We start from the raw sequence: 15309 nt of genomic DNA on the forward strand, positions 1-15309 counted from the left end.
GTTTTATTAGTACCTTGGTCATTTTGTTCAAGGAAGGGTTATAATTGCATTCTCATGTGAAATATAAAAAGCAAGTCTTGCCCAATAAAAACGCTACATTGTGTGTATTTTTTGTTCAGCTAAGAATTGGAAAAGTATTTGCTTGCCTTTAAGTTACTGACATCAGCTTCCACCAGTGTAAAAATTGAGTAAAACCTGAAGTTTTGCATAAAATGCAGATCGGTACCTGTGCTTGAAGGTTGCTGTAGAGCATCTGACCCCTTATTACCACCTTAAGCAATGTGTATGCCATGCATTACCATGCACTAATTCAATCACAGGTGTTTCTATCTAGATTGAAATATGTTTGTCAATGAATATAGAATAGAAACTAAATCTAAACATGACAATAATAGACACACATCTTTGTATGGTACCAGTTAGTTTTGCCGTGGATCAGATGGTTTATGAAAGTAATAACCATAAAGCAAAAAATAATCTGAAAGCCCGTCTATTCCTATGCTCAATAAAGTTAAGTTTTTCTTCATTAGAACAGTTTTATGATTTATTTGCCTAGGAGTATGTCAGAAAAATGAGGCTTCTAGTAGGAATTATTCCTATTGCCCCTGAAGTCAGGACCAGTGCCTGTGATCTCCATTACTATATTTTATTGGAGGTATTAACCAACACAGTTAGATCAGAGAAAGCAATTGAAGCCAGGCATGGAGGCTGGTGCCCATAATCCCAGCTACTCAGGAAGCTAAAGCTGGAGGATCACTTGAACCCAGGAGTTTAAGGCTGCAGTGAGCTATGATCATGCCACTGTACTCCAGCTTGGGTAACAGATTGAGAGCCTGTCTCATTTAAAAAAAAAAAAAAGCCATTAGACACACAGGAAAAATCCAGAAGGGTAAACTGAAGCCACAATTAATATGGGAATTTGGAAAAAGTGGTAGGATTTACAATACAGCAACAGCTTATGTATAGGATAGCTGTAAGTAAATACTGAAACACATTATGCCTCTGTAATTGGTGTTGATACATGAACAGAATAGCAGACACAATGCATATGAAAGTTACAGAATATGGTAAAAGTGGGATGAAGATGGGTTTTTAATGATGGTAAGATAACTGAAAATAGGCATATAGATACATTCCAGGCAGACTGAAGATCTAATTGTAAAAATGAAAGCATATGGGCCGGGCACGGTGGCTCAAGCCTGTAATCCCAGCACTTTGGGAGGCCGAGATGGGCGGATCACGAGGTCAGGAGATCGAGACCATCCTGGCTAACACGGTGAAATCCTGTCTCTACTAAAAAATACAAAAAACTAGCCGAGAGAGGTTGTGGGCATCTGTAATCCCAGCTACTTGGGAGGCTGAGGCAGGAGAATGGCGTAAGCCCGGGAGGTGGAGCTTGCAGTGAGCTGAGATCAGGCCACTGCACTCCAGCCTGGGCGATAGAGCGAGACTCCGTCTCAAAAAAAAAAAAAAAAAAAAAAAAAAAGCATACAAATACTAGAAGAAAATGGGGGAAAACTACATTATATGTGACTTAAAACCTAGAAGAAACAAAATTTGATCAGTTTTAACTACATAAAAATGTTTATAGGACAAGAAAAACCCCACCACAACCCAAAGCAAACAATGTATTGAGAGGATTCCAATAATTAAGAATACTTCATACAAAAAGAAATGTAAATGATCTTTAACCTGTAAAGATGCTTACCTTGTTCAGAAGAGAATAAACCACAGTTTCTTTTTACCTTTCACTGGAAAAAGTTTAAAAACAAATGTATTCAGTGTTGAGGCTGTGGAGAAATAAGGACACATATATGGGAATGGAATGAAAAAGTTAAACTCTGGTTAACACCCAAGAGTATTTAGGTGGGTGCAGTGGCTCACGCCTGTGATCCCAACATTTGGGAGGCCAAGGCGGGCGGATCACTTGAGGTCAGGAGTTTGAGACCATCCTGGCCAACATGGCAAAATCCTGTCTACTGAAAATAAAAAAAACTAGCTGGGCATGGTGGCAGATGCCTGCTACTCGGGAAGCTGAGGAACAAGAATCACTTGAACCTGGGAGGCCAAGGGACGAGAATCACTTGAACCTGGGAGGCTGAGGGACACGAATCACTTGGACCCGGGAGGCACAGTTTGCAGTGAGCTAAGATTGTGCCACTGCACTCCAGCCTGGGTGACAGAGTAAGACTCTTAAAAAGAGTATTTGGTAATAACCATCAGAATTACATATGCATTTATCCTCTGACTCAGAATTTTAACTTCTTTCTGGGCTCTGAAAGGTGCATTTACAAAAATTTGGAATGCTATATGCAAAAGATCAGAAATACCCAAGTGTATTAAACAGGAAAGTATTACGGTTCATCCACATGAGGGAGTCACAAAACAATGAAGATTTCTGTATAATGTAAAATGGTCACCAGGATAGAGTAAGGGGAAAAGCAAAGTGCAGAACATTTATGGTATACCCACTGGGTTTGTGTAAGAAAGGGTGAGAAATGCGAATGTATGCACATAGGTGTATTTGCTTATGTTTCAAAAAGAAACTCGGGTAAACCCAAAGCTAATAAAAATTGTTAGCAGGGGAAGGAAGGAGATGAGGATGGAAGCTAGTCTGTGAATGTAACTTTTTCTAGAGTTTTGACGTTAGAACCATCTAAAATTTAACATGATTGATGAAGTAAAAAATGACCCTAAGCCCACCAACACATTGTCTTAGTCTATTCCTGCTGCTGTAACAAAATGCCACAGACTAAGAATTCATAAATAATATTTATTTCTTGCACTTCTGGAAGCTGGGGAAGTCTAAGATTTGGCACCAGTAGATTGGTGTCTGGTAAGGGCTTGCTTTCTGCTTCCAGTATGGTGCCTTCTTGCAGTATCAGAAGGGTAAAAGGGACAAACTCTCCCTCAAGCCCTCTTAGAAAGGCACTGATCCCATCCATGAGTGTGGAGCCATCCTGGCCTAATCACCCCCTAAGGGCCCCACCTCTTAATAATGTCAATGCATTGTGAATTAGATAGCAATGTGAATTTTAGAAGTACACAAATGTTCAAACTACAGCATGTATATACATCAAGTTGGTAGTACAAACTACTTTCAAATAACTAGAACACAAGTGTTCACCCATTGGTAGTGAGATGGATTCTAAAGACAAAAAAACCACAAGTGAATCTAAAACTCTAATTACTAGTGTTAGCAGTAAAATTATATTGAAACTTTCAATATAATTTATGATAAAGGTAAACAGGCTGATGTCATTAGGAGCTAAGATTTTTGTATTTGTATTAAATACATTCTACAATCAATAAAAACTCACTTTTTTTTTTTTGAGACGGGGTCTTGCTCTGTTGCCCAGGCTGGGGTGCAGTGGTGCAATATCAGCTCACTGCAACCTCTGCCTCCCAGGTTCAAGGGGATTCTCCAGCCTCAGCCTCCCGAGGAGCTGGGACTATAGGTGTGTGCCACCACGCCCAGCTAATTTTTGTATTTTTTCATAGAGACAGGGTTTCACCATGTTGGCCAGGCTGGGTCTCAAACTCCTGACCTCAAATGATCCACCCGCCTCAACCTCCCAAGGTGCTGGGATTATAGGCGTGAGCCACCGCACCCGGTCTATTTTTACCTTTTAAAAAAAGACTTGCCTAGGTAGGCCCGCTGAAAGGACCTAAATGCAATGATGATAATAGCCATCAGCACTGCCTAGTGCTCAGTGTGGTCTCTAAACACTATTTCCTACAAAAAGGTCCACGAACCCTTGGAAAAAGTGTCTGAGGCAGGAAATGGACAAAGCAGACCTGGGTTAGCTTATGTCAGAAAGCAAGGAAATACTGAATAATTCTGTACCAATTCAGTAGGATACAGTAAACAACTTAAGGGGCTCCCACTGGTAATGGGACAATTTGAGCATCAAGAAATAATGAATGGAATAGATTGAAACAATATACACAAAATTTGCAAGTTCACTACAGTGAAAAATAAATGATTGTTACCATTTTCATTGGCTAGAGCACCAACTCATTTACTCTAAAAATTGTTAAAAGAATCATGCATTTATCTTGAAGAAATATATTTCAGGAAAATAAATTGCTGATAAGGAAAAGTTCTTGACAGAAAAATTCTAGCCAATACAGAAAAATTATGGAATTAGAAACTACAATTGCAAACCTTAATAAAACAACAGATCAGAGTAACAATCATCAATGAAAAGCAAAAACTGCTTGCTTCAGCAGCACATATATTAAAATTGAATGATACAGAGATTAGCATGGCCCCTGTGCAAGGATGACATGCAAATTTGTGAAGTATATTAAAATGCTGTAAAACAAAAAAAAGCAAAAACCATTGAGTGGCAGGTTAATGAATGGTTAACTTCAAATGCAGGGACCAGGCTGATCCCACCTGAACCTACTGGTCAAGCAGCATTCAAAGTTGGACAGACAGATAACGTGCCTTCTGGTGTAACAGTACACAGCACTGCTGATGAAAATTCATCTCCAAAACACGGAGCCTGAATCTAGGCCAGTCTCAATGTAACTACCAGTTTATAGGGAATTTGGGTGACAGGAATACATTTAAAAACACACGAAAGAAGCAAACAGCTAAATGTTGGACATTCTACAGGAAAAATGGCCCGGTTCCTCCCACAAATGAATGACATAAAGTTGTGGAGAAGAGGTTTATAGAACAAAAGGGATGTAAGAGATGTAGCAACCAAATGAAATACATGGATCATACTTGGACTTATTCAAACAAACCAAAAAGATGTGGGGTGTCCTTTCAATGATATGCCAGAAATCAGTAAATCTGATTGTTCTAGTTATGATTTGATTAACACTAGTTACTAGTTATTAGCTAGAACATTCCAGTTGGTAAGTTGTCATACATATTTAAGAAATATGAATCCAAATTAGATTGTGATAATTCCCTCGTAACTTCACCTCCACCTGAGTTTCAGACTCTGCTATCCAGCTGCATACTAGTCTTCATCAGATGACACAGGCATCTCCAACACTGCATGACGGGAACCTGAACTCACTTATCTTCTGTTTCCCCTAAATCTGTTCTTTTTCCAAATTTTCTATCTTGGAGTTGCCCTCTACCATCTATCTAGACACTTTTATCAGGAACTGAGAGAGCCATCTTTACCTCTTAGATACAATCAGTCTTGTAAGTCTTGCCCAATTTTCTTTCCTAAAACTTTAAAAATCTGTCCTCTCTTCTCTAGTAAATACCACAACGTTAGTTCAGGCCTTCATCTTCCTCAACAATTAAGACATCCTCCTAACTGGTTGTCTTGCCTGTAGCCTTTTCCTCTCATGGCCATCTGCCACACAGCCATCACTTACCTGTGTTACCAACTGATGATGTCATTCCTGTGCTTAAAACTATCTAATACCTGGTATGTCAGTCTTAATTCCTTCACATGATTTGTGAGATCCTCCACTATATGAGCCTTGTCTTGTGCTTCATATATCTGATCCACTGAAGTGACTGTGGTTCTCCGATGCTAGAGTGCCTTTGCTTCTTTGTGCTTTTGTTCCCTCTGTGTGCAGAAAAAAATCTCACCCCTCACCTCCTGATTTATTAATAAGTTCTCCAGGAATATTTTCCTGATGTTAAGTAGGTACTTCAATATGTGTATTTTTATCACTGGGCTGATCACACTGTTGAGTTACTGAATGAGAACTTTGTGCTACCCTTACTCATTTCTGTTATGAATTAAATAAACATAAAAATGTGGAATATATACTGTTCCAACAAAACTCTTCCTCTTTGGATGGAAACCTTCAAGGACTTAAAGAGGCATAATTTGTTTTAAAGTCCCTTAAGGATGGACAAGAAAACACTTAGTGGTTCTTTTGTTCAGCCATCACACAAAGAAGTGGAGCATTAGATAATCCAGAATGGCAGCCTTGCTATCCAATCTACTGTGTTATCCAACAATAATAGGAAGGGGAGCTCTGCAGGTCAGGAAAGCTAGCCCAGGATTACAAACTGCCATAAATGAGCTACATGTCAATTAGTTGGATTATGTATAACATTTTATGAAATAATGCTCTTAAAAACAAAAACCCTTATATGTTACTAAAAGATTAAACTTAAAAGGAGGGTATAAAAAACATATTCACAGAAAATATTTATTATACTACTCATTGCACTATGTATGGAACAGTATGTTTATTAAGTCCAAGAGAAAAGATAATTCACTGACATGAAACACCCAAATTTCTTCATTTTAAAAGTAGTTTAGAGATAGCATCAGGTAGGCCAAACAACTGTACTGGGCCCCTGTAGAGCTTAGGGTTTGGTCTATTAAAAAAATCTTTTCTTGCTGGAACTGGCTTCCCTGCAAGCTCAATAGGTTCTGGAGCTCATTTACCACATTGCTCGCTGGATCCCAGAAAGTTGCCCGTGGTCAGCTAAGTGACGGAAGACTATACGACTAAGCCTCCAGCGCCGCTTCACACCACGCGGACGGGACGTCATAACACACCGATTCCTGATTCTAACGGGACAGCTATCCCGGGGGAGGGCAGCGATTTCTTCATCGGCCACGTCCTAAGGGAAATCACATTATTACACAGATCACTTTACATTGTTGCACATGTATCTTGCTCCTTCTCACTGGCAGTTAACTTTCTTTTTTCCTTTTTTTTTTTTTGAGACAGAGTCTCGCTCTGTCACCCAGGCTATGGGCGACAGATTGTGCAATGTCACAATCTCGGCTCACTGCAACCTCTGCCTCCTGGGTTCAAGTGATTCTCCTGCCTCAGCCTCCCAAGTAGCTGAGATTACAGGTGTGCACTACCACACTCAGCTAAATTTTGTATTTTTAGTAGAGACGGGGTTTCGCCACGTTGCCCAGGCTGGTCTCAAACTCCTGAGCTCTGGCAATCTGCCTGTCTCGGCCTCCCAAAGTGCTAGGATTACAGGTGTGAGCCACCGCACCCGGCCACTGGCAGGTAATTTTCATTGCATGAGTACCATAATTCATTTATCCATCCTACCTTTGATGATCATCTGTCTCATCTTCCGATTTGAGCGAATATGAATAGTACAGCTACATACTTTTGTTTAAGTCATTGGTAAAGTATGTGAATGTATTTCTGTTGCCTCCTCACGTTTTTTGAATCACAGAAGTTTGAAACCTCTGGGCTGATGATCAAATAGGAGGGAATATGGCTTGAGATAAGACTAGACAAGGAGGAAGGAGAGTATCACATGGAGCCCTGATGTCTATGGTAAAGATTCTGACAACTGGAGAAGTAAAGGGGAGAGATCAGATGAGGTTTATATTTTTAAAAAATCATTTGCAAGGTAGAGGATGAATCAAGGGCAAAATGGTTGAGGGGAGAAAAGCGGGATTACAGCAGTAGCTAGGGCTCAGGTTTTGTCAGTAGAGATTTCTTCCTATGTATGTGTTCAAGAGTGTGAGTGTTCATAATATTCACTTTAATCTGGTAAGTGTGCTGACAAGTATGATGGACCCTGTGCTAGACTGTGGTGCAAGCAAAATAATTAACACATTAAAAGAACACAAATTAAATGAAAGTATATACAAACCAAAAATTAACACAAAAGCTTATGCATGTGTTACCATTATGAACTAACAGAATTACATAAAACAACATGATTGCCAGGCGCGGTGGCTCACGCCTGTAATCCCAGCACTTTGGGAGGCTGAGGTGGGCGGATCACCTGAGGTCGGTAGTTTGTGACCGGCCTGACCAACATAGAGAAACCCCGTTTTTACTAAAAAGACAAAATTAGCTGGGTGTGGTGGTGCATGCCTGTAATCCCAGCTGGCCAGGAGGCTAAGGCAGGAGAATCGCTTGAACCCAGGAGGCAGATGTGGTGAGCCGAGATCGTGCCACTGCACTCCAGCCTGGGCAACAAGAGCAAAACCCCATCTCAAAAACAAAACGAAACAAAACAAAACAAAAAAACCGAAAAAACAACATGACTGAGCCATTGAGTAGTAAACAATAAATGCTATACAAGGAACTGGAGAGAAGAAATGACTGGGCAGGAAGATTGAAGCCAAGTTTCATGGAGGTGGACTTTAAAGAATAGCTAGAAATTACTGATTGATTGATTGATCGATTGGTTGGTTGATACATACTCCTCCTTGTTTCCCGAAAGATTTAAGGCAGTTTACAAATGAGGAAACTGGGGCAAAGAGAAATGAGAGTAGAAAAGATAAAAGCCTCAGGAACACAAAAGTACATGCTGTGAAAGCCTGTAAGTTTGTTAGAACTGGGACATAAATGTGACTTGTAACAAACTTAGCAGGCAGCAGAGAACCATGATCAGTTTACATGATTCAGACTCTGCACAGTTATTGCTGCTAGTCATACCAGAGACACTTCTTCTGGGTGTCTTCATAAAGGTACTCAAACAACACACCCCCAGCTGTATTAAGGTATAATTGACAAATAAAAATTGCATATATTTAAGGCATACGATGTCATGATTTGCTGAACATACACATTGTGAAATGATTACCACAATGAAGCTAATGAACGCATCCTTCACCTCACAAGATTACCTTTTGTGTGTGTGTGTTAAGAACACTTCAGATCTACTCTCTTAGCAATTTCAAGTACACAATACAGTACTACTGACTATAGTCACGGTGCTGTGCATTAGCTCCACAGAATTGATTCATCTTACAACAGAAAGTACACGCTTTGACCAGTATCTCCTGATTTCCCCCGTCCCCCATACCTCCCATACACCCTAGTCCTCCTAGCTCCAAGCAGCCACCATCCTGCTTCCCTGCCTCTATGATCAACGTCTTGAGCTCAGATTCTTGGGGGCCCCATTTTTTTTTTTTTTTTTTTTTTTGAGACACAGTCTTGCTCTGTCACCCAGGCTGGAGTATAGTGGCATGATCTCGGTTCACTGCAACCTCTGCCTCCCAAGTTCAAGCAATTCTCCTGCCTCAGCCTCCCAAGTAGCTGGGATTACAGGTATGTGCCACTTGCACCCATCTAAGTTTTGTATTTTCAGTAGAGACAGGGTTTTGCCAGGCTGGTCTTGAACTCCTGACCTCAGGTGATCTGTCCACCTCGGCTTCCCAAAGTGCTGGGATAACAGGTGTGAGCCACTGTGCCTGGCCTGCCACTTCTTATTACTCCCTAAATGTAGGAAAGTAGCTTAATGCCACTTTAGTGTAAGCCATAACCCAGTGGTCCAAGGCCCTCAGTTTTCTGCTCATCTGGCTTAATCCAGACAACACTAAAAAGAAACCATAGTAATAAATAGGATGTATATCATTCTGTCAACTTCTCTAAATGTAGTTTTTTTAAAATCTGAGTTCTCAGTAACTTGAGTGGCCTTGAGTTTAATTTATATCTCCCTAATAAGCCTGCTTAATGCAGATATGCTACATCACCACTTAGGTGCAGGGCTTTATGCTTCAGAAAGCCAAGCAGGGTAGACATCCTCTTATTCAACCCAAGCAGTATGACAAGAAAGTAAGCCTTAATGGAAAGGCACTTCAGCACACAGAGGTGGGCAAGGGAGTTCAGGGAGACAGGCTTAGAATGGTACTGGGTAAGGAACAGTTTAGGCTGTGTGCTAGGCACATAGCCTTCAACATCAGCAATGCCTCCCAATGCCTTGCCAGTTAAAAGATTGCGATGAGGCTGGGCGCACTGGCTCACGCCTGTAATCCCAGCACTTTGGGAGGCCCAGATGGGTGGATCACGAGGTCAGGAGTTCGAGACCAGCCTGGCCAACATGGTGAAGCCCCGTCTCTACTAAAAATACAAAAATTAGCTGGGCATGGTGGCATGCGCCTGTAATCCCAGTTACTTAGGAGACTGAGGCAGGAGAATTGCTTTAACCTGGGAAGCAGAGGTTGCGGTGAGCTGAGATTGCACCAGTGCACTCCAGCCCGGGGGACAGAGAGAGACTCCATCTCAAAAAAAAAAAAAAAAAACAAGATTGGGATGAAGTCAGGGAGAGACCTTAGGTGAAAATAACACCCAGTTTACCAGTACTTTCTAAGGCTGGCATAATGAAACAGTTGAAAGGCTAGTTAGGAGTGAATAGTCTTTAATTTGAAACTCACCAAAATCAGTTTCAAGGCTATTTGTTTATATTGATGTGGATCTTATTCTCCAGAAATTATATTGATACCAAGTCAAAACAAACAGTATCAAAAGCGATCTGATGTGAGTTAAGGATCTTGTGGTACAAAGGGACTCATCTTAATTAGCTAACCTGAAGAATTTTTGGCAAAATGGTATTCTTCCTGAGTGAATTAATACGTAGCCTCTCATCTGCGTATTCATAGGCCATTTTTCGTCTCTTCACATCGCGCCACATTCTCCAGTCTACATAGTGACTTCGAACTTGGCCTGAAGCTGATGAAGGAACCATCTGAAAGACAGAGACAAGGGACCAGTGAAGGATAGCCAGGCCCACATTCTGAGTGTTCCTCAATCCTGCAATTCTCTTTCTGCCACTATTTATGACCTAGTATTCTTTTAAGAGTTGTTTTAGATCAGTTTAATAATTTAAGATAATAGACTTCCTAATTCAGAATAAATAAGTTTTATGGATGTATATTAAGTCAAAATCATAATAATATAATGCAATAACATATGTATTGGAAGGTGAAAGACAGATTTTCAGAAATTTTTATTATTCTGTTCGACCTGTACTTAGGCCAATAAGTACAAATGGTTCAAAAATCGAAAAGGTATAAAAAGACACACAGTGAAAAGTCTCCCCGCACCTCATTCCTCACCTGCCCAGTGACTCCCATGCCCCACAGGTATCCACTGTTTCTAGTTTCTTGTATATCCCTCAAGAGATTTTGTCTGTATACACTCCCCTCCCATTTTTCATTCCCTCTTTTCAGTTAACAATATACGTTAGAGATCTTTCAATATCTGAATGTAAAAAGCTTCCCCATTTTCTTCATATTGCATAATCCACTATATAGAAGCATCATAATTTAACCTGCCACGTATTGCTGGACAGACCTCACTATTTATCATTATAAACAATGCTACAGTGAATAATGTCTTAGAAATCATTTCATATGTATTCCTATATATCTTGAAGATACATTATTATTTATTTATTTATTTTACTTTTTTGAGATGGAATCTAGCTCTGTCACCCAGGCTGGAGTGCAGTGGCGCAATCTCGGCTCACTGCAACATACGCCTCCCGGGTTCAAGCAATTCTCACGCCTCAGCCTCCTGAGTAGCTCAGACTACAGGTGCCTGCCACAACATCTGGCTATTTTTTGTTTTTTGTATTTTTAGTACAGACGGGGTTTCACCATGTTGGCCAGGCTGGTCTTGAACTCCTGACCTCAAGTGATCCATCCATCTCGGCCTCCCAAAGTGCTGAGATTACAGGAATGAGCCACTGTGGCCAACGAGGATAAATTATTAGGAGCAAAACTGCTAGGTCAAAGGGTACTTTAAAACTATCACTGACCTGATACTTCTCAGCACTAGTTGTCCAGCAATAAGACAGTATATTCCTTGTTATCTCACATTTTCATGGTGATAATTTATAGTTTTGACTGACAGTATGGGCAAAGGGAGTATAGATCGCAAGAAACGTAAGTCTCTCTCAAACCAGAGGAAATATTACACGTTAATTAAATTGCCCCTATAGAAAAATGATGGCTTCTGATAAGTGATGTTTGTAAAAGAATTATATGTATAGCAGAATATAAAACTGAAAATAAGAATACTTTAAATAGAAAGCCAACATTTTTTCCGTCTATTAACAAAAGATAAACTGAACATCTTCAGTGCTCACATTACTAAACAAAAGTTCCATGGGGAAATATAACAATTCTGCAATCACCTTTTGGAAAAAAGATAAGCAGGAATAGAATGTAAACATTGATGTGGCATATGACTGAGTCCAGTGAATGCCTTGGTAACCATGGCTGGAAATGCTTGTCCCAGAAACACGGGCTTTGAAATGTTGACAGAATTTTGACTAAAGTGGGGACAAGGGAGGGGAGAAAAGCTAGTTTGTCCAAACAAAACATAGAAAAGAACAAGATATATTCATAAGATCAAGGAGAAATCATTCTGGCTGAAAGAAACCATTCACATTGAGGGGCAATGTGAGGTTTGCTTTTACCTATGAAATTGAGGGTACAGGGGATTTAGAAAACAAGATTAAGCATTTCTTCTTTGAATTCTTTTTCAAAGTATTCCTAATCAAATTCTCCTAGAAAACAAATTTTCATAGAATGAAATAGTCTTTCTTTCTATTTTGCATACCTTGTTTTCTTACTAGAAAAGTAATACACTTTTTTTTTTTTTTTTTTTGAGACAGAGTTTTGTTCTTGTTGCCCAGGCTGGAGTACAATGGCATGACCTCAGCTCACTGCAACCTCTGCCTCCCAGGTTCAACCGATTCTCCTGCCTCAGCCTCCCGAGTAGCTGGGATTACAGGCGCCCGCCACCACGTTCGGCTAATTTTGTATTTTTAGTAGAGATGTGGTTTCTCCATGTTGGTCAGGCTGGTCTTGAAATCCGGAAGTAATACACTTTTAAAATAAAATATTTATTGGCCTATTACAGTATTTCTTCTGTGAATGCTTTTATGTCCTTTACATTTCTACTGTGGTGTATTTCCTTACCAGCTTATAATGGTGCTTTATAGATTAAGGCTGCATCTATTCTGCTCTGTACACATCTTATCCTGCCCCCATCTCTTACCCCTCTTCAGCTCCTAAAACCTTTCCACTGGGCCCTCTCAATCCATGGTCTACCATCAAAATCTTTTAAATTCTCAACTTCTCTTAACATCTCCTTCACCTTTCGCTCTGGCCAAATTTTAAATCCCTCCTCACAGCTTTTCCTGTAGCTCCTTTTTCTTCCATTACTGGGCCTAGAGATGGGATAGGTAAGTGTCTTCCTTGCTCTTCATTGCAACTTGCAGTTCTCCTTCCTTCCTGAAAGCTCCTGGCTTTGACTCATGCCATTGGGCTTACTACCTTCCACTACCTCTCATCATTACAGTCATCTACCAAAGCCCCTGCCACTCCCTTTCATTTTTCCACGATTTTGGATCCTGGCTTACTGTCACTCTCTCCAATATTCTTGCTATCTTAATTCCTGGTGATTTCAACATACATGAAATTATACCCTAATCACTCTGATCTCTTAACACCTCTCCTTCAATGATTTTTGTTACTCTTGTTTAACTATTCAATTCCATGCCCATGTCGTGGGTATTTTATTATTAATTAGTGCAAGTTCTCCATTATCTCACTTTGTATATCTCATTCTCTATCACTTCTTTCTAGCTTGCTCCTTCTAACACCCCAGTAACAATGCTTCTGGGACTTTCAATCCATTGATCCTACCATTTTTCACTTTTTTCACTCAGCTTTTGATTTCCTTTCGTCCTCTCTCACCCAGCCTGAATTCTTTGTTCTATAAATACAATGTTCTCTTGTATACACCATCAACTCTCTGGCCTCTCTCTCACTTCTCTGTACTTACTCCAATTCTCCTGACCATTCCTTCTGTCCATTTCCAACTCTTTTACATGGTCTCTTTCCCCTTAAATCTCTGACACTTGCTCCCACATCTTCACACTCAGCTGATGACTTCACCTTCTCCTTAATTATAAAATTAGAAGAAATCAAAAGAGCATTTCTATAAATGCTCACCATCACAGTGACTCACTTACTAGCATCTGTATCATATGTTCTACATTCCCTCCTGTTATCAGAGATCCACTCTGTCCAACAGAGTAGCCGCTAACCACATAGGGGTATTAAACACTTGTAATATAACTAGTACAACTGGGGAATGTAATTATTTTAATTAATTTAAAATTAAAAACCAAAGCATTGTAAACATTAAACAACTTTATTATTTTGGTAGAACTATATTTTCCATTTTAATTATGGGAAATTTATCATCCAAACTGAGATATGCTTTAAGTGTTTGAAAATCTAGTATGAAAAAAAGAATGTAACTATTTCATATGTCATTGTTATATTGATTCCATGTTTGGAACCACAATATTTCAGATATACCTGGTTAAATATTATATTAAACTTAATTTCATCTACTTCTTACTTTTTAAATGTGGCTACTAGAAAAATTTTAAATTACACATGTGGTTCACATATTTCTATGGACAACACTGCTACAGATGAACTGTCCAAGTTCCTAAGATCATACTTCATGACTTCATGCACAAGACCCCATCGCCTTTTTTTTTTTTTTTTTTTTTTAATGTTTTTGGTATTTTTACGGCTAGTCAAGTGAAGCAGTGGGAGTGGAGAAGGAACAAATAAATCTGTATCTGGTTGTGTCAATTAGTTTTAAACATCACTGCACTCGAACCAGCCTCCATTGCCTCTTACCTACATAAAGGTACAGCTCTAGCAATTCTTCCCTCTTCTACATAATCAATTTTTAATACTACTGGATCTTTCCCTTTCATACACAAACATGCTGTTTTCCCTGCCATGTTAAAACAACCCCCCGCCGCCCCCGTTATTGACCCAAGTTTTTTTGTTCTCCTTTACAGCAAACCTCCTTTAAAGGCTTATCTATACTCCAATTTCTTTCCTCCTATTCTCTAGAACGTTTTCGTCTCCATAACATCATCAGAACACCTGTGATTAAGGTTCCAACAACCTTCACATTGCTAAACTCGTCAGCCAATTCTCAGCACTTCTTTTTAATTGATTTATCAACTTTGAGCAGAGTTGCTCACTCCTTACACTTTGAAATTCTGTCATCCTTTGCTTCCCGGCCATCCCACTCCCCTAGTTTTCCACCTCCCTAGCTGACAGCCCCTTTCAGTCTCCTTTGCACGGGTCTCATCTCTTAACGTTAGAAATCTCTGAAGGCTCAATCCTCGTACCTCGTCTCCCATCTACTCACTCTCTTATAAATCGGAGTCAATCTCACATCTTTCAATACCAGTTAGTTATATGCTTACGAAAACCAAATTGACATCTGCAGCTCGGACCTCCCCTGAACCAAGCCCAAGCGGGGAAGAGGGCGGAGGGAGAACCCCTGGACTAGTCCTCACTGAGCACTACAGATGGCAGAGTCGTGGGGGACCCGTGAGTTACGAGATTCAGGGGTGAGGGGTAGCGGTGTGGATAAAGGTAGGAGCCTGACCTGCTTGAACGTCCGAAGCAGCGAGCCCAGCATGAAGGCCGCCATGTTGTCCGCCGCAAATTACAAAGCGCTGCAACTTTATTGACACTGCCGAATAGCCTAGGACACGAGGGGCGGGGCCTGGGTCGCCTGGGGCGGGGTGGGGCGGGGTGGGGCGAGGAG

The 15309-nt window shown here is 40.3% G+C and overlaps 2 protein-coding genes and 1 pseudogene across 2 annotated transcripts in view; 2 read left to right on the forward strand and 1 right to left on the reverse strand.

Moving 5' to 3' along the window:
* The first annotated feature begins 4221 nt into the window (after window positions 1-4221).
* On the forward strand, window positions 4222-4320 carry LOC112427267 (U6 spliceosomal RNA; annotated as a pseudogene).
* Window positions 4321-6166: 1846 nt separating this feature from the next.
* LOC105484459 (mitochondrial ribosomal protein S14) lies at window positions 6167-15306 on the reverse strand. Its single transcript, XM_011746095.3, has 3 exons — window positions 15148-15306; window positions 10235-10393; window positions 6167-6562 (listed from the first exon to the last, which is right to left on the reverse strand). Exons 1-3 carry the CDS (start codon window positions 15190-15192, stop codon window positions 6380-6382), a joined length of 387 nt encoding a protein of 128 aa, XP_011744397.2. The 5' UTR covers window positions 15193-15306; the 3' UTR covers window positions 6167-6379.
* Window positions 14767-15309, forward strand: part of LOC105484458 (tenascin N) — a 124080-nt gene continuing 123537 nt past the window's right edge. Inside the window, exon 1 of the mRNA XM_071069651.1 lies at window positions 14767-15089. The gene's annotated coding sequence lies outside the window, so the exon portion shown is untranslated. The remainder of the gene's footprint in view (window positions 15090-15309) is intronic.

The sequence above is a fragment of the Macaca nemestrina genome, chromosome 1 (genome assembly GCF_043159975.1).
Source record: "Macaca nemestrina isolate mMacNem1 chromosome 1, mMacNem.hap1, whole genome shotgun sequence".
Lineage (NCBI taxonomy): Eukaryota > Metazoa > Chordata > Mammalia > Primates > Cercopithecidae > Macaca > Macaca nemestrina.

What these genes read in the sequence shown, in the direction of transcription:
- LOC105484459 (XM_011746095.3), bottom strand. Translation starts at nt 15,192, where the DNA reads ATGGCGGCCTTCATGCTGGGCTCGCTGCTTCGGACGTTCAAGCAG. An exon ending in TGCTTCGGACGTTCAAGCAG is followed by an intron (nt 10,394 to 15,147) that starts GTCAGGCTCCTA and finishes TCTGTCTTTCAG; the next exon opens with ATGGTTCCTTCATCAGCTTC. An exon ending in TTTTGCCAAAAATTCTTCAG is followed by an intron (nt 6,563 to 10,234) that starts GTTAGCTAATTA and finishes GATTTCCCTTAG; the next exon opens with GACGTGGCCGATGAAGAAAT.